The sequence below is a fragment of the Calypte anna genome, chromosome 14, assembly GCF_003957555.1.
Source record: "Calypte anna isolate BGI_N300 chromosome 14, bCalAnn1_v1.p, whole genome shotgun sequence".
Taxonomy (NCBI): Eukaryota; Metazoa; Chordata; class Aves; order Apodiformes; family Trochilidae; genus Calypte; species Calypte anna.
The window spans coordinates 9,528,143-9,546,268 of NC_044260.1; the positions used below are offsets into that span (position 1 = coordinate 9,528,143).

Sequence of the window (18,126 nt, forward strand, 5' to 3'; positions counted from 1 at the left end):
TTTTGTAACACTCAAAATTACTGACATCATTTGTATTTTAGCAAGTTCGAAAATAAGACCACAATTTAGTATAATCTGCTCAGCACACTGCAAGACCATTTTCCTGATGTTTTAAATACACGAGTTACATAAATTAGTAACATAAATTAGTTACATTTTCCCCCAGAAATATTTTAATGATTTTACTGATATTTCGCCTTCAAATTATTTTACAAGGCATTTTTCCTTGGGGCTCACAGGGGTGCAGGTCTCTGCTCCCCCCCACCTTTTTTACCTCCTCTAAGTATCAGACCCAGGTGAGCACATTAGCCTTTAGAGTCAAGAAAAAGGAACAAAGTAACTAATGAAGAGATAAGGTATGAATGTTCCACACTGAGGGCAATCCCTCAGCTGTAAATAAGAAATAATAATTTAGTTCAATGATTGACCAATTAATGTGTCTGCAACTGTACCTTGGCCAATAGCTCAACATTATAGGCCTTATAAAAGGATGTTTGCTTGAAGTTTTTCTTTAAGAAAAATGTTAAGTCAGACCTCTAAAAAAATATTTTTTAAGCTGTGGCACAGGCCATTTCTTTTTTTGACATCCTCAGCCCAGTCACACATATTTTTAAATAATTATCACTACCTAATCATACGAAAGTTATTTACAATAACTCACCTGAAAAGCCTGCAGAGCCAGAGAGTAGTATCAGAAAGGATCCTTGTTGTAAGTTTTCTCAGTCTTTCCCTGTCCAACACTGATATATAAGCAGCCAAACTGTGCCCCAGCAGAGCCATGTGACCCTGCTCACCAACATTTTGAAGTCTGCAAACCAGAACACAGTAACTGCCAACTCAGTACAAGGCATGAACATTACAGTAATTTCAGGTTCACAGGTTTTTATGGTAGAATAGCAGAATTTGTTGACATGCAATTTTAAATATTTAGCAGAGAGAAGTACAGTACACCAGTCACCTTCCTGCCATTGTGTATTAATGTACTAAAATGTAGACAAAAGCACTTGGACTTCACTTGGCCTAGCTGCATACAGTAAGACCTCAGCTTCTTGTCTGGCCAGACAGCTGCCATGAGTTGGAACTAAGCACCTCATCTACTTTGGGGCTTTAGACTGCATTACCTATATATCTTTCTCTCCTCATGCAGAGAACACTCAGGAGACTTCTTACTATCTTTAGAGGCATAGTTTTCATTAATTTCTTGGGGGAGTTGTTTGTTTGTTTGGGGTTTCTGTTTGTTTCATCTCCATACTGTTTTTCAAATGCTAATCATACTGTTCAATAATCTTCTGCAGATTGGTATAACTTCCATTTTACAGAAAAATGGAAATAAATTTTATTTCCTTTTTTTGTTTCCCTTTAAAATCTGCAGGAAGAGATGGTAGAATAATTATTGGCAAAGTTTTAAAAGACTTTCAAAAAACTGAATACAAAATGAGCTGTCACATCACAAACAATTGTCTTATATAATTCAGTTGAGTAATTAAAGCTTTACAATTTTAAAAAAGCACAGCACAATATCTTAAGAAACATTGCACAATATTGTTACACTTTAAAACACTTAAACATGCAAGTTATATAAGAGTCAGAACTAAAAAAAAAAAAAAAAAACAAACCACAACATACATATATATATATATTAAAACATATTGGATTTACCTGTATGCCTGTGAAGTTTCCTCTTCCTCCTCTCCATGCATTAGGTTCTGAACTAACTGAAGGATGCTCACCATATCCTGGCCACTGGTGCACCGAGAAGAAAACAAAACCCACAGAAAAAACCCAAAAGTTCAGTACCAACTTCTAACAAAACAGTCATTTGGGACACTGCATGTTAAGACATGAAGACAACACCGCATTGTTACAGAATGCTGAGTGTAGCAAAAAAAACCCAGCTCCTTGCTCTGGAAAAAGCAGATACTGAACACAAAGTTGCTGAAGCAATTAACTCAAAACGCTACTTAATTATAGTAGGACACTTCAGTAACTGTGAACTCAGACTCACAGGAAAACAAATCTGTTGAAAGCAGAAAATCTGGACTGAAAAGCTGAACTTGACAACGTTTAATTGCTTATTCCTACACAGCAACAGCTAAGGATCCAAATTTCTCTCTGCACGATGCAGCTTCAGCTCAAACTCATTTCTTAATTACCTACAAATACTGATTTCTGGCAAACAAAAGCTACATTATACTACTGACATCATGCACTCTAAAGCAATAAAACTGGAAAAGACGCACAACACTTAAACCTGTGTAATTCCAATTAAAATCTACAGAATTAAAAGAACTTAACACTGACAATAGAAACTGGATTTTATTTTTAGGAAAGCTAATTCAGGTGTTTCCACTCAAAACCAAGTCTAACTTATCTACACAGAAGACAGATTTTGCAACACTTTTAGATATGCCAGCTTGTATTCCTTCAGGATCCTCTTCCAAAGAGGCCACAACCAAGTTAAATGTCAGGCTTCTTAAATTTTATGCACAAGAGCTCCATACGGGTTTTTGTTTTTTGGTTTTTGGTTTTTTTAAGACCGGTGGGACGAAAATGTGGAGGTGTTTTATCTTGGTTTGGAGGGGGGTGGAGTTTGGAGGTTTTGTTTCGTTTTCTTTTTTTTCAAAGCTTTTGCATTTTAGCAGTAAGGTCTTGGTGTGTTTGAGTTTTTTTGTTGTTTTTTTTGTTGTTTGTTTGTTTGGCGTTTTTATCTGGGTGCTTTAATGAATCTTTATTTATAACACAAATTTATCTAGATGTACTTGATGTCTCAACCACAGCTGTAAACATCTTCATCAGATTCCAACTGTTCAAAACTTCAGTACAAGAAAAAGTAATCCCTGTTTTTTTCCCCTATGTGAGTATGGAAATAGTTGAAATAATGTCTGGCCTAGCAGATGTTCATGTTTGCAGTAACACAGAAGTTTACTGGAAAACAAACATGCTGAACATATTCTACAGGTTTTAATAATTAAAGAGCATTATCTAAAAACTGCTGTTTCCTACCTGCCTTGCAGTGGTCCAGGAATATCTTTCCGTGCATATTTCTTTTCATTTTCCTCTTCCACTTTTCTAAGTTAAAGACACAATAAGTTAAGCATTTAGTCTGAGTTTTATAACATCAAACATGTAGCTGACTTTGGCTTGCAGAAACACACACTGCCAAGTTTGCAACCTATTTCATTGACAACCATTTCATAAATAAATCAGATGAGACAAATGCAAGTGTTTAGCTCAGAGTGAAATAAAGAGTTCCCAAGTTTTGGTTTTCACTTCTGTACCAGAAAATGCCAGTACACAAGAGTCTTACATATTCAGGAATTAAAAGTTACTTGCACAGCAATAGGGAAAAAACCACTTAATATCTCTGAAAAAAAATCCTTACTGGACTTGCTCTGAATATTACAGAACACATATAAAGATGTATATACACACTTATTTTCAAAAATCTCATCATTTGAGAAATAATGGTGATTTGTATAAGGTGTAAGATGCAGAATGAGCTTAATATGACAATATGACCTTAAGCTACAAGGAAAATTAGTTCTTTGATGCTTAATAACAATGATAATAATCCTCTTAAAATCAGGTATTATTTTTGTAGCTGTACTTTGCACATACCTTTGATTGTCTTCTAGCATCTTCATTGCCTCATTCAAATTCTTTCCCATTTCTGCTAGAGTAGGGTCAACCATCTTTCAAGGAAAAAGATAACTTTTCTTAAAAGACCAAGAAACATTTCTTTTACCACTATCCCTGCAACATCCCCAATGAAAATCCATGCATTAGGCAGATTCTTTTAATTAGTCAGTGTGTACTCATTTAAAAGTAACAGTATGGTGTACATCCTGAACTCAGCACAACTGAATGTTTCTTTTTCATAGCCATTTTACCCCACCAATAGAACTTCAACCACTCCCTTAAATATAAATATAAAAATTAACATGCAGTCTTATCTGAAATTAAAGCAAAAGCACCAAACACCTTCTAAAGGACACTCTAATCTTTCTACAAAGTATGTAAAACAGATCAATACCCCAAACGCAATCATAAGTTACCTTCTAGAAAGTAATTTGTTTGGGAAGCTAAGCACTGAAAACATTTGACCCAGGTGGGCTTTTGGTCATTGAGCACTTTGATGCAAATTCAGAGAGAAACCTGCACTGACTGACAGGGTTGTTTTATTTTTTAGATTGCCTGTTCAACTAGGAGATATTCAAACATGTTCAAGTAATAATTCCTAGGAGAGGCTAATAAGGCCAACATTTCTTACCTAAGAAATACAAGGAGGTATAATTTAAGTTTGCTCTAGCAAGGCATAAGTAAAACGGCATCTTTCCCTGCCATTTCCCCATTCAGGTTGCCCTGACACTTTAACAACAGCAGTTTTAAAACCAGATGAGAAAACACCTAATCCAGCTACTCTTGTAAATCTATTTTCTCCTGTTTCTGGTACCTCTAAACTGACTTTAAATCCTAACTTACTGGAGAGAAGCCCTTTAACTAAACAAGAGAGTAAAACTGACCCACAATAGGCACCTTAAGGAAAGGCTGACATGCAGAAAACAGTCATCTTCAAGCAATTGCAACCCTCTAGCTACACAAAACAGGTTTCACTGCTGAAACCAGGTAACAGACACTTGTTAAAGAGCCTGTCATGATGGAAGAGCTTTAAAAAGCATTGAACTGATTTCCCCTGAACCAGTGAAACATTCAAAGATGAGTAAATAGTATTTTCCAAATAACTGCTTTTGCTTCAAAGAAGTCTCTTGTGAATTTTGACCCAAAACACCTGGAGGAGCTTGTGACACTGACAAGAGATCTGGAGAGGAACATTATCCATTTAAGGATCAGATGCCACCAGAACCTTCCAGAGAAGGTATAATCTGATATATGTATAGTAGTGGATATTAAACTCTATTTGAATAATAAAAACACACTGTTTAGAAGGTAATTCCACTGACAAGACCCATCACAGCAGACAGCAAAAAGGTTTAAGATACTCAGGTGACCCCTGTTTCAGAGCTTCTTTTCCCTTTCTCTGCTTCCCAAATGTACTGGAAGCACAGATTCCATAAATTCAACATCAACCCTTTTTCAGAAGACTGGCACATACAGCAAAGCCTCCATTAGTTAACCCTGTAGATTGCTGCTAAGGCTGGGGACTACTAGGAGGGGAAGGTGGTGGTTGTTTAAAAACAAAACAAAACCAAAGGAAGTTAATATTCAATAAGTAAGTTTATCACACTACCCATGCTGCAGGAACACTGTATCTTTCCTGATGGAATATTTGAGAGCCAGTATTCCTGAAGGCCTGCACATGCTTTCCAGCACTGCATGCGACACAAGTGAATCGGTTTGCTCACACACTTGTAGACACAAAAGCAAATTTAATCACAGAAGGTAGTGGGGTTAATTTACATGAGGATATTAAACTATTTTCACTGGGAGGACTCATCAAGAAAAGAAAAAATTAAGTTGAGAGTTACCATATGGTCAAACACTATTTTTATCAAAATATTTAGAGATCTAACTCATATTTTAGGAAGTGGTAGGTAGCTGAAAGAGTGAGAAGCCAGGCATGGTCACACTGGATCAAACCATGATTGATTGCTCTCTCTATTCTGTGGCTTTAGAAATCACCAGTAACAAATGCTTAGTGGAAAACAATATGTTTTCCCACAAGAATCCCTAGCATTCGGCAATAAATGGCTTTTTACATTTCTTGCTTCTACAACTTGTATTAGCTATGAGGTCCAAAACTTACTTAAACACTGCATGACAGAACAGCACAAATACAAAAACTTCAAGATCTCATCACAGAGTTAAAAAAAAAAAAAAGAGCCACACATGACAAGCATTTGATACTCAGAATATAATGTATATATATATAGCTAGAAGAAAAAAATTAAAATATAATTGGCAATATTTCCATATGTTTCCAGTGGTTTCTAGGGTTGCACCACATCAAAGAAACTCTGAAAGGAAATCTTACTTAAGAAATCAGTTTTGCTCCTGGGAGACTTTAAGTGAGTAATTGACTATACATAATTTACAGAATGTATTTCACATACTTTAATTCCTGTTGCCATAAAACATGTTTGATGGCTGGAAGGTAGTTATTTGCTTGAACCTTCCTCAGCATCACATACAAATATTCAAACAGATTGGTTGTAGATGAGGACACAAGATGTACAGGCTTTACAAAAAGGGCTCTGAACTGTTTTTGTTTGTTACCAACACAAAATTAATGTGCTGGAATGACATCAGATGTTAAAACCTGCGTATGCTTGCCTTGTGACTCACACTGTCTCACTTAATAGTAATTTCACATGCATGAAACCCTTCTACCAATAAGATGGCAGAATAAATACATAAAAGACAGATCAAAGAGTCATAAGAAGTTAGCTAAGCTCCATAAAATAAAATGCTATGAAATCCAGCAACTCTGAGCATTCTGATGTGGGTTTAATTGGAAAATTAATACCTTCTGGTTGTTTTGTTTTTTCCAGCTGTTAAGTGGACAGGCAGCAACTTATTTTCTCTTTTAAGTTATGGGAAGAAAAGGACCCCTTTAACAGCTAGATACTGAATCTTTATACCCTTCCTTCTCTGATCACATTAGCAAGGGCATGCAGATAGGAAGCAGGAGACTGCTTATTTTAAGCAGGAAGAAAAATAGGTGTGGCAAAGTTACAACAACAAACCACTCAGTTAAGAAAAGTTTATGAAGATACTTCAATAACATGCCATAATAAAGCAGTACCTTGCTTTAGTTTAGTCTGTAAATGAGATCAAGTGCATATAAATCAAATCAGTAATAAATGGAGTACTGTTTTCATTTTCCTGAACCTTTTTGAGAAAGAAACTGGCAGACAAGTTATTGAATACCTCCTGAATCACAGGACAACATACTTTTTGAGGGAGTTAAGACAGCTGCACTAGGTATTATACCAGTTTCTGCACCCAGTCCTTTCCCTGGAATCGCAGGATCTGATGCTGAGCAGTTTGGTGGATCCTTTGACCAGATGAGTTCCAAGACAAGGAATGTCCTTGCAAGGAGGCACCAGCTTAGGCTTCTTCCTTCAAGGTGAAGGAAGCAACCTGACACCTCCTGCATTTTAAGTCCTTCAAAGACCCTCACATTCAGTACCTTCCTTTGACTTTTATCACTTGTTGCCTAAAACCAACTCACTAAGGTTAACTTGCAAGAGGTTTGATTTTTGGTTACTTCCCTATTTTTTTTAAGCACTTTGAACTATAAACTGGTTTTGGTTTATGGGCAGTATGTCTCACCTTGGGGTCAGGCAAATGGGGAAGGATAGGGGGCAATTATCCAGTTGTGATAAGACTGAAAATTAATTACAAATTCAATAAAGGAGAATGTTGCTTCATATACCAATGTTTTACAACCTTGAATTTGCATTCCCATAGGCTGTACTCCTAATGTACAAAAGGGACAATTTTTAAACACACTATATAAACTACTGTGTGTGCAAAGAAACTCACAGGCATAGCTCATCAAGTATTTCATGAGACATACGCCTCATTTTCCCACTGTATTACTGTATGTGCCTAGAAGGAAGTTTTAGTATCAAATCCAAAAACTGTTCCCAACAATGAATTAATCTCAAACAATGCCAGTATTCTTCAGCCAAAATAATACAGCACTTATTCTCTACGCTACAAAAAAAGTTTAGATAACAAATAAAAAAGCAGCCATTTCATGACTGTTAGGCTTGAATGAAAATGGCACTGCAGCACCACAAGGCTTCTACTTACAGGTATTTACTCTTTTGTCTTTATCACTTCCCTGACACGCAGCAGGATATGCCAGCAGGACTGCTGGCATGAGGTTTTGATCGAGTTACCAGGATGCTGTGGTAATTAACACACTAACAAAAGTCACAGGCTGAGCAAGAAACCAAAACAGGTTTTTTTATGTTTAGGGAAAATACTGTTGTAGATACAACAAAAAAAGTTACAAGGAAAGAATTTGCACTATCATACCACTGACAGCCACCTAACTTGAAAATTTAAATGTTAAAATCCTTCAAAAGATCGGTCAATTCTATCAAAATAAATCACAGATCTGTTAGCTTAACTTCTAAAATTTGACACAGGCTTCCAGAAGAACTTAAGTTTTAAGTTCACACAGAAAAAAAATCCTGGATTTCAGGTAAAAATAAAGATACCACTTATAACACACAACATTCACATATCAAAAGAAAGAAACCTGATAAAACAAAGATAATTTGCAAAATCCAACTATGAGATTGTTTGTGTGCACACCTGTATGTCAGATTCTACAAGTCTTCCTTGCAATCCTGCCATGTTAAGTTTTCACTTCTCGAGTTTTTCATCTTCTAAAAAAATAATTTTTCAATGTGCAAGAAGCTAATTAATGCCTATTAGAGCTAATTAGGAGATTCTACCAAAATGCCTTCTGCATTATTAAAAATATGAAAGTATTTATCACTGACATCCCAATATACACATATATAAACATGTAGGAAGTAGAGAATCTATGGTTCAAATAAAAGACACTCTCAAATGTACTACATTAATGCTTAAAGAAGCACAATATAAATGGATGTACATTCTCTGATGATAAACACATCCCAATTTGGACGAATTTCAAAATTATTTAGGGGGAAGACTTATACATCATACTGAAGATGAGATAAAGTTCAGACTGTATCATTATTCTACTTGAGATGAGTTGATAAAGATCATATTCCACGACAGCATACTCAAATAATTTCAGACCAAGCACTGGTCACTGTAATTTTTGGCAGTTTTATAACTAGTAAAGAACTTAACCTTTAAAAGGCTACCAAACCCTCTTCAACTCTGTATACTTCATGTGGATTGTAATACATAAATAATTTTGTCACCAGTTAATTAACCACATCAGAAGGTCACTCTTTCCTTACTGTTCACTAGAGCACATCCTTTTTAACGTTCTCTGGCAAATTCCAAAGATTACCTAGAAATTAACATGCTGTGTACAGTAAATGATATGAAGGGGAACATCTCTTAAGCACCCAAAGTATAAATTATTCCACATGTATACTATCCTCAAAAACATACAACAATGGTGATAAGCTATGTATCAGCAGCCACTCCATCCTCACTTCTAAGGCAGATCTTTGAAGCCACGGTGCCACGGAAGCAGGTGCCACGGAAGCCACCAGAAGTGTAGCAGGTCCCAGATTATTCTATCATATTCTGACTATCTCACAGTGATAAAGGAAATACAAGTTTTGTCAGTCCCTTATGGTAGTAAAGAATCAATATTTGCTTTGTACAGCAGAGAGCAAACACCAGAAACAAACACCCCTACCATGAAATGAAAAAAATACAGTATTTACTGTTCTCCTGAAGGCTAAAATTCCCAACAAAAAACCTCCATGTTTTAAAGAAAGCCCGTTCCTAAATCAATGTCCTGGTACTTACTCAGTTTTAATAAATCAAGGACAGAGAAAAAAAACCCAGCCCTCGCACAGGGCGACGAAGGCCAAGGGCCGTGAAGCTCCACTGTCTACTGAAGGCTTCCGGAGGCCAAGTTAGCACAGGCCCGTGTGGCACAGCCCCTCGGGGCAGGTGGCCCGGGAGCGCCGGTGGAGCCGCGACCCCACCGCAGCCCAGGCTCTGGGGAACTGCACCGAGCCCCGGCCACTGCTGATCCCAGCCCCCTCCTCGGCCCCGGCCCCGGGGCACGGCCCCACGGCCCCCGCAGCGACGGGACCACCAGAGCCCGGTCGCCTTCTGGGCCCGCCACGCCTCTGCACCCCTCCGCCCGCAGGTGCCCCGGCCCCTGGGCCGCCCCCTCCGCCGCCAGCCTGACATCACCCCACAGACCTTCTCCAGAGAGGCGTCCATAGCCGGCGAGGTCGCCGGTGCGCACTGCCTCCCCGCCGGGCACTTCCGCCTCAGCCCCGGCCGGCTCCACGCTGGCAGCGCTGACGAGGCGGCGGCGGGAGGGGCGGGGAACGCGCTCACCTAGGGAACGGCAGCAGGCCCGCCCCGCGGCTGAGACCACCGCGGCAGTGCAGCGGGGAGAAGCCGGGGGCAGAGGCTCTACCGAAGGCGCGGCGGGGCCCGGCTCCCTGACAGCGCGGGCCGTTGAGAGCCCAGCCCGCTCCCTGCCCTCGGCACAGTGCCCGCTGCAGCTTCCTGACACCCCCCTGCTCCAGCTGGTGGAACAGTCCCCGGGAGCCACCGGGAGGTGACAGGTACTGGCGCATGCGCAGTGCGCGCACCCGAGCGGTGACTCCCGCCGGGGACAGGAGCTGGGCGGCTGGAGCTGTTCCGGGTTGGATATCCCGGGTAATGGTTCGTGGCATCCCGGTACCCCGGGAGGATTCTGCATGGCTCGAGCCTTCACAGACTTCCCGGCTGGCACCCCGGCGTCGTCAGCTTGGCCTACAGGGCAGTCCTTGCACAGCCAAAACCTGTTTTCCAGAGCTTGCTTTGTCGTTCAAGCTGCAGTGACTTTGTGACACATTCCTCTTCCTTTTAGCGCTATTTATATTACTTAACAGCTGTTTTTTTCCCAGAGCCACGTCTATTTATTTAGATGGCAAGGACAGCTCATGAGCCCTGACTGTGTCTCCCAAGGGACTGGGCAGCTCACTCCTTTGCTATTAAAATGTATTTCAATCTACAAACCAACCATGCCTATTTATAATGATTCCTGAAAGATTTCATTATAGTTTCAAACGCATTCATCCCATTTCCTATGAGGACACAGTGACTGAACTACCACCTCATGCCTGGAGATGGTTCCCTAAATCAAGTCCGAGCCCACAGCCAGGACCAAGGAGAAGTCCGGGATGCTCTCATCGCTGTAGCCAAGTGCTGCCTTGCAGGACAGAAGCCTCCGTAGCTGTCAGCTCACTACATCTACTTCGGATCCACTTTGTGACAGTGGTTTTGTGTACACCAGTCTCTAGAACAAACATACATCACTTCTGATTTCTCCTCAAATTGTCTCAATAGCAGAGGGCAAAGCAGAGCAACAGCAGGAGCTGCTGCTGCTCAGCAGGTACGTGTCAGCCTTGCTCAGTGAGGGAACAGAAACCAGACTGCAAAACAACAGCAAAACTGACAAGAAGCCATAACCTACTCATGTAAGCAAGCGCCAAGGAGCTAATTAAAAAGATAATAAGCAAACAGTGCCTAGTTTCCACATGTCTCTTAATTGTTCCAGCAATACTGTACAGTGCCTTCACGGTACACTCTGGACGATAGCCCAAGCGACACAGTGACCTACTTCTCCCCAGTGAATGCGGTTACTTGAAAAACCACCCCACGAACTAGAGCCCGAGCGCCTGGCCATCACCCGCGGGCTCCCAGAGACGGGCGCATCCGCGGCGAGGCCGAGCACGGGCACTCAGCAGGATGCCGGCCTTCCCTCGTAGGGACAGACCCGGCGGAGGCGGCACCCCGGGCGGGGTAGCCCGGAGGGGAATCGAAGACCGTAGAGATGGAGAGGGCGGCAGCGGGCGGGCCCGCGAGGAGGAGGAGGAGGAGGCGGGCGGAAGAGGCGACGGGCCATGGCCGGGGAGCTGCTGCGCGGCGGGGTTCGCCGCTTCCCCTGGCTCTGCAACGTGCTGCTCTACGGCGGGCTCTTCGCGGCGGGAGATGCGGCCCAGCAGCTGTGGCGGCGGCGGCGGCGGGGGCAGCCGCCCGACTGGGCGCAGACGCGGCGCGTAGCGCTGGTGGCCCTCGCTTTCCACGGCAATTTCAGCTACGTCTGGCTGCGGGCACTAGAGCGGGCGCTGCCCGGCCGCCGCCCAGCCGCCGTGCTCGGTAAGGTGCTCTGCGACCAGCTCCTCGGCGCCCCCGTCGCAGTCCTCGCCTTCTACACAGGTGAGTGCCGCCATCTCGGGGCGGCGAGGCGGGCGTGCCGAGCGGCGGCCGACAGCGTCGACCGGAGAACTCCGGCGGCGCCGGCAGGCGTGGAGTAAGCACACCGAACGCGGGACTTCTCACCCCAGGTTGTACGAGGTGTTGAGGTACACGCCTGCCTGCCAGGTGGTGATCGCTGCGAGCCGGCTCCCGCAGCCCCAGAAACGCCGGTGCGGGACTGCGAGACCCTGCCCGCAGCGATCCGAAGCCTCGGAAAGCAAGGCCTCGGAAAACGCCGCAGCCGCTCGCAGAGGGATGGGGAAGCTGCTGGGGACCTGCCAAAGCCGGACCTGCCCCGGTATGCACGTAAAGCAGCACGGCCGCCGGCCCCCATGCCGCCTGCAGCACGGAACGAGAGGGTGCTGTGCTAAAGGGGAGTCCCGCCCTGGCTTCCTTGGGCCCCTAGCTTTTAATTAGTTGCAAGGAATTCAGACCTTGCAAGAACTGAACCATCCGTGTCTGCTTGAATTGCTCTGCTCAGTTCTCAACGTCATCTGTCTCATTTCACAGCTGTAAATGTCGGGAGATACTATAGTTCAACAAATAAACTGTACCATCTTCTGCTGCAAGAGTGCATAGCAGTACAGTGTTATTAGGTGGCAATGTGTAATTTCAAAACTGAATGAATAAGAAGAGACTCAGAGAAGACTAGTATCTATTTCAAAAATAAGCAGTGAATAAGAAAAATTATAGGTGAGTCTAGTGGAAAACAAGGCTCTCATTTAATTTAAACTTAATGTGGAAGAAGAGTAAGAAGGGTACTCTTTCTGCCTGGTCTTGGGAAATTTCCATTTTATGACTGACAGGCAAATCATTCAGTTTGTGATTAAAGAAAAAATGAAGGAAAAAGTCAAACATCAGGTGTTTACTCTCAAAATCTTATCTGCCAGTCAGACTGTAAGCAGAGGATTGCCCAGTGACCAGAAGAATTTGAAGGATGACAGAAGCAATGGGAAACATGCCTAAATTGGGCAGCAGAATAATGTATCCATTGAGATACACCAATAACCTCATGGCATGCAAACTTCTAGGTGTACCCGAGTTGGTCTAAGCAGCTTGGGCCTCTGCTTTTGGTTTTCAATTGATTCATTAAAGCATGTTATCTAACACCATTGCTTAACACATATCTCACGTCACGTCTTCCAGTTAAGGTAGCTGTTCTCTGAAAAGCTGCTACATCTCTTAGAAAGATGTAGACTTAATTTGGCACTTGAAGAGTCTTATCACATGAAATACTGTTTAAAGGGTTTATTGCTTTCAGCATTATAAGTGATATTTCATGTGATGGGAACTCATTCAGTTCTTTTGTTTCCTGTTTGCCTATGCCTAATATGTAATTTCAAGTCATACCACTTTCCTTTTGATCTTGGGTGTAATGTTGGGAGGCTGTTCTGAGGTTGTGTTTTCCTAGAATCAAGAGGAGTTTGGATCAAGGAGAATTTATTTAAAATTTTGGAATGCTGTCTGTGGAGAGTTAAACAAGTAGGTTTTGAATTTTTTCTGCTTGTCAATTCTAGAATTTGGATTTGATGGACATATTTGTGAACAAAAAAAAATTACATGTTTTTTATGATAGAAATAAAATAAAATACATGATTTGGTGTCTTTTCCACTGAATTCAGTGGTCTGAATTCAAGGATCCTCCTTCAAGGATCTGATTCAACAATCGCTTGCAAAATGCTTTATTCTCTCTCTCTCTCTGTCTCTCTCTCATGGGTTTAAAATTGCTTTCACCAAATATGTTCCACTACCATACCACGGGGAATTACATGGCAGTAGAACACATATAATGTACAGTATATTCCAGTTGATACATCACATCAACACAGAGAGTCATGTCAATAGATGAGTAGATTTACGTAGCATCATTAGTCATCTGGAATGGTAATTTTTTCTTTGTAATTATATCAGATTTTCTTTCAAAACTTTTTTATTTTGAGAAGAGTTTGGGACGTAATTCAAATGAGTTAATGAATCATTTTTGTGGTTCTTCTGATTGTTGTAAATATTTTGCTACTAGGTATGAGCATCCTTCAGAGGAAAGAGGACATATTTTCAGACTGTAAAAAGAAATTTTGGAATACATATAAGGTGAGGCAAACAATTCACTTATCTACCAGACAGAGGGAAAAAAAAGGAGAAAATATTTTAAATACTGCTTGCTTCAGAAGCCTTTCTTTCACTTCATTATTTGATTAAATGTAGGAAGCTTTAAGTATCAATCGTCACCTGAAGTCAGGGTAGTCTGCAGCAGGCACTGCTGCCAGATGGATGAAATGATGCCATTTTAAAACCCTACAGTGTTTATATACATAGCAGTTGCACCCAGCCCTGCTTGAATGAGAGCCTTACAAGACAACACTGATTATATTGTACTACATTTTATCTCACGAAGTACCCATACACCAATGTTTAATTATTCATGCTGTTTACAACTCTTGCATGGACACCTGTAAAACTAACTTGTTATAGAAATATCTTTTTTAGGAATCAATTTCAGCCTGTACTTTTTTTCAGAGACAGTCTTCTCACTTCCACAAATATAGTCCATTGTTTTAAGAAGACTTTGGTCTACATGTCTACATACATGGGTAAAATTATCTGTGCTACCTCAGAGCTGAAAAAAAAAAAAGAATTTAAAAGGTCTCTTAAGCACAAGAAGAGATAGATTAGCAGAAAAAATAAAATAGAAGGAGAAACTGTGATTTAATGTGAATTTATTTTCACATTGTGGAAATATATGGGTAGGACAGAAAAGAGTAATTTTCATTCCTGTGGAGGATGATTCTAAAAACAGTGACCATTATATCCTATCAAAACATAAGGTTTCTATTTCCCTTATGTTCTATGAGTAAATTATCATTGATTTTTTGCAAAAAAGCCTTACATATATGAGTAACTAGAAGGGGCATTGCAAATGTGAAATAAAAAAGTGTTCAGTGATATTTTTAATTCATGGCCGAAACAAATGTTCACATATTTAAACATTTGTTCACCCATCTGGTAAATGTGTTTATGTATCTGGTGTCAGATGACTTCAAAGACTTAACTGTGCCTAGAGTTTTGTATTTAAAATAAGTTAAAATAATGTGTTTGAGAAATTCCTGGTATTGTGATTATTGAAGGTGATTAGAAGTTTAATATTGTAGCCTTTAAGGTAAACAACTTAAATTTACATTTGCATCTTTTATTAAGTATACTCAAATATGTCTTAGTCTTTGCTAAATATGGTAAGAAAAAATGAACCATTGCGGTTGAAATCTGTAAGAATAACAAATTATTTTCATTTCAGACAGGACTGATGTACTGGCCTTTTGTGCAGGTGAGTTTTCAGGGTAACTCAACAAGCCCTTCTTCCTTATAAACCTAATTTAATGCATCTGCAGTCTATCTAACCTAGTGAGCAGTCAGTGGAGTTGTTGGGTGGGTAGGTTAGTACTTAAGGATGTCTGGACCACTAACTGAGCTCTCTCTCCTCCCAACACAGCTTTCAAACTTCATTTTGGTCCCTGTTTACCTGCGAACAGCTTACACGGGACTCTGTGGCTTTGTCTGGGCTACCTTCATTTGCTTTTCCCAACAGAGTGGAGATGGCACAGCAAAATCAGCACTTATGTGGCTCCAAAGAGAGAAGGTCAATGCAGATGAAGAATCATCAGAAAAATAAGAACTTGAGTCTGGAGCATGTTCTAAATGGAGTTTATGACAGTCAGTAAACCACACTGCAGCCTCATTGATGTGTTTAGAATAAACAGTCATCTTAACATTCCTTGGTTAGTACAAGCAGTGGAACAGTTTGTCTTTGTGCCTGCTTATTTTTCATAAAAGAGGCCAATTGTATATAGACATCTAATTATTTTCATGCTGCCATCACATCTCTTCTGGGAACAACTGACTTGCAGGGTAGTGTAAGCATTTGCACATCATGTCAGACTGCTTTGCTGGGGAGAAATATTAACTGTAATTTAAGTTTCAAGCAACTTGTAATTGCTAGGAGAAAGAGAATGCTAGGAATGTGAAGTCATCAATTGTTGGACTTGACAGTTGTTATAAATGCAAGATTGCTTTTTCAGATCAAAATCTAATGCATTTCTTATCTAAAAAGTGGCACTGAATCTGTTTTATTCAGAGAAAACAAAATTGCTGAGTTTGTAGGGACTGCTTCTCTATAGGGGCAATCTTGTTTTATTCTACATTAAAATCTATGTAGCAAATAAATTATTTCATAGAATGTACAAACCTGAAGTATATTTGTACATCTTTTATCTTCACGTCAGAGCTCTCTGGGGTGGATGCTTCATATTCACACTTGGGAGAAGCATCACTCAGACAGCTCCTGCACAATGAAACCTAACTGAACACTGCAGAGAGCTTTTGCTGGATCTGTCAATGACTTTTGCCTTCAGCCCACAATGGACAAAGTATTGAAGAGTACATGGGAGTCTTGACACTTTCACTCCTTTCTACTGTTTCATTATGTTCAAGATATAATTGAGATTTTGAAGAAAAAGAACATGGGAAGGAAGGTAATGTGAATGCTAGAATCCATCACAAAACAATCCAGTTATATATAAAGATCTTGCATTTCTTCTTAAAATGACTTTTAAACATTTCTGTTCCTAAAACACAATGTGTAAATACACATTGGAAAAAGTGAACATTGATCTGTTCTGTTAACAGATGATCATGCCTGAATTGGTATTTTTCCAGTGCACATCAGTATTTTTAAAATGTGCATATGTATCTCAGAACAGGAACTGTGCAAATTTCTGTGATTGCAGTAAGTTGAAATCAGACCAGTAAAGAAGGCTTTGGTTTATTAGAATGGGATTTTATGCCTTGAAATTATTAAACTGGAAGTTTGAAAGAGTATCTTATTTAACCCATCTTTGGTGATTGTAAAGAGAAGACTCAACCCTCTTTCTTTACAGTAATAGGAAACCACTTTGAGGAATGTTTGAATTCCTCAGTCCTCTCTAAATAGGAGTGCAAAGCCTGCTCAGGCTGTTAAATATGTATTCCTTTGGCCAGCAGCTGTAATACTTAATATATTGCTTACAGTTATTTGTCACTGTGGGAAATACTGCTTAGCTCAGAAGTGATGGGGATCGTGCAGGAGCTGCCCAATCTGTTCCAGGTACAGTCAGCCTGTTTAGCATAACCCAATGGTTAAGAGTGATGCAAAGTACTTGTATGGCTTTGACTGCATGACTGAAGCAAAGGGGAAGAGGGTAGGTGGCTGGGGGGGCTTCTTCTACAGTCTGTTTTGCTGGCAGACAGGTCAAGAAGGTAGCTTCCCTCTCAGGACAGACAAGTCACTTCAATTCCATCCAGAGAGACATGGAAGAGGACACCTGCCTATGAACTTAAGGTGGAATTAATTTTAATTGACTTTCAGCATCTGTAGTGTGGACATCTGCAACTTGGCTTATCAGTTTAAGCTCTGTTTATAGTCAGTGGAAGAAAGTAGGTAGTTTTAGGGATGTTTTAGGGATGGTGAACTGTAGATTTTAAATGTGTCTTTCTGTTGGTAACAGAGTTTAGGCAACTGTCTGCCATGTAGTTAGCTTCATTGCAGATGCTTGTATTTGGTGATCTGAATTCCTCTGGTTCTTGTCTACTCTGCATGACCCTGTGGAACAATTTAGTGGGTGTTGATGTGTGAATCCCACAGTGTGGATTAGGTGGTCCTGATGCTGGACATCCAAGTAGGAGCAAAAGACCACAGAGGAACTACCTTCTTTTTACCCTTTTAAAAAATGAAAGATGAGTGAACAAATGTTTCAGACAACTACAGCTGTTAATTTGTTATTGTATGTATAAAGTCCTCAGGATAAAGAAGTGATTTCTGTGGTCTTTTCTTCTTCTGGTATCTTTAGGATCAGAATAGTTTTTAAGGTACGTTTATTCAGTGAAACTTAAAAGTTTCAAACAAGGTGTACTAACTAATTGACCTTTTTCTTACAGATGCTATTTATTTGTATTTCTGCTTGTGCCTTAAGAGTTTAATGAGTAATAGAATTCACTTGGAGAAGGGAACTGGAAACTGTTGCCATTAGAAGGAGAGTGTAACATTATTTGTTTCCTGTAAGTAGTATGTGATGCTCTGCTACATCTCAGTGCAAAAACTACTTCTACATGGGTATTGGTGGTAAAACTTAATCCCCAGGTGAATCAAGAATTCAAAACTATTTTCATGATCTGCATATTGCT

General features: G+C 40.5%; 2 protein-coding genes across 4 annotated transcripts in view; one reads left to right on the plus strand and one right to left on the minus strand.

Moving 5' to 3' along the window:
- Positions 1-10,311, minus strand: part of PDXDC1 (pyridoxal dependent decarboxylase domain containing 1) — a 30,550-nt gene extending 20,239 nt beyond the window's left edge. For 2 of the 3 annotated variants that reach the window (XM_030459945.1, XM_030459944.1), the window contains exons 1-5: positions 9,862-10,311; positions 3,619-3,692; positions 3,004-3,069; positions 1,660-1,743; positions 662-808 (exon numbers count right to left, since the gene is read on the minus strand). In XM_030459945.1, coding sequence (XP_030315805.1) covers positions 662-808; positions 1,660-1,743; positions 3,004-3,069; positions 3,619-3,692; positions 9,862-9,882 — 392 coding nt within the window. In that variant the 5' untranslated portion in view covers positions 9,883-10,311. The remainder of the gene's footprint in view (positions 1-661; positions 809-1,659; positions 1,744-3,003; positions 3,070-3,618; positions 3,693-9,861) is intronic. The other variant, XM_030459943.1, reaches the window with a different exon arrangement.
- A 1,222-nt stretch (positions 10,312-11,533) lies between these two features.
- Positions 11,534-16,145, plus strand: MPV17L (MPV17 mitochondrial inner membrane protein like). Its single transcript, XM_030459950.1, has 4 exons — positions 11,534-11,874; positions 13,934-14,004; positions 15,206-15,235; positions 15,401-16,145. Exons 1-4 carry the CDS (start codon positions 11,559-11,561, stop codon positions 15,578-15,580), a joined length of 597 nt encoding a protein of 198 aa, XP_030315810.1. The 5' UTR covers positions 11,534-11,558; the 3' UTR covers positions 15,581-16,145.
- Positions 16,146-18,126: the final 1,981 nt, after the last annotated feature.

What these genes read in the sequence shown, in the direction of transcription:
- MPV17L (XM_030459950.1), top strand. Translation starts at nt 11,559, where the DNA reads ATGGCCGGGGAGCTGCTGCGCGGCGGGGTTCGCCGCTTCCCCTGGCTC. An exon ending in AGTCCTCGCCTTCTACACAG is followed by an intron (nt 11,875 to 13,933) that starts GTGAGTGCCGCC and finishes TTTTGCTACTAG; the next exon opens with GTATGAGCATCCTTCAGAGG. An exon ending in AATTTTGGAATACATATAAG is followed by an intron (nt 14,005 to 15,205) that starts GTGAGGCAAACA and finishes TTTTCATTTCAG; the next exon opens with ACAGGACTGATGTACTGGCC.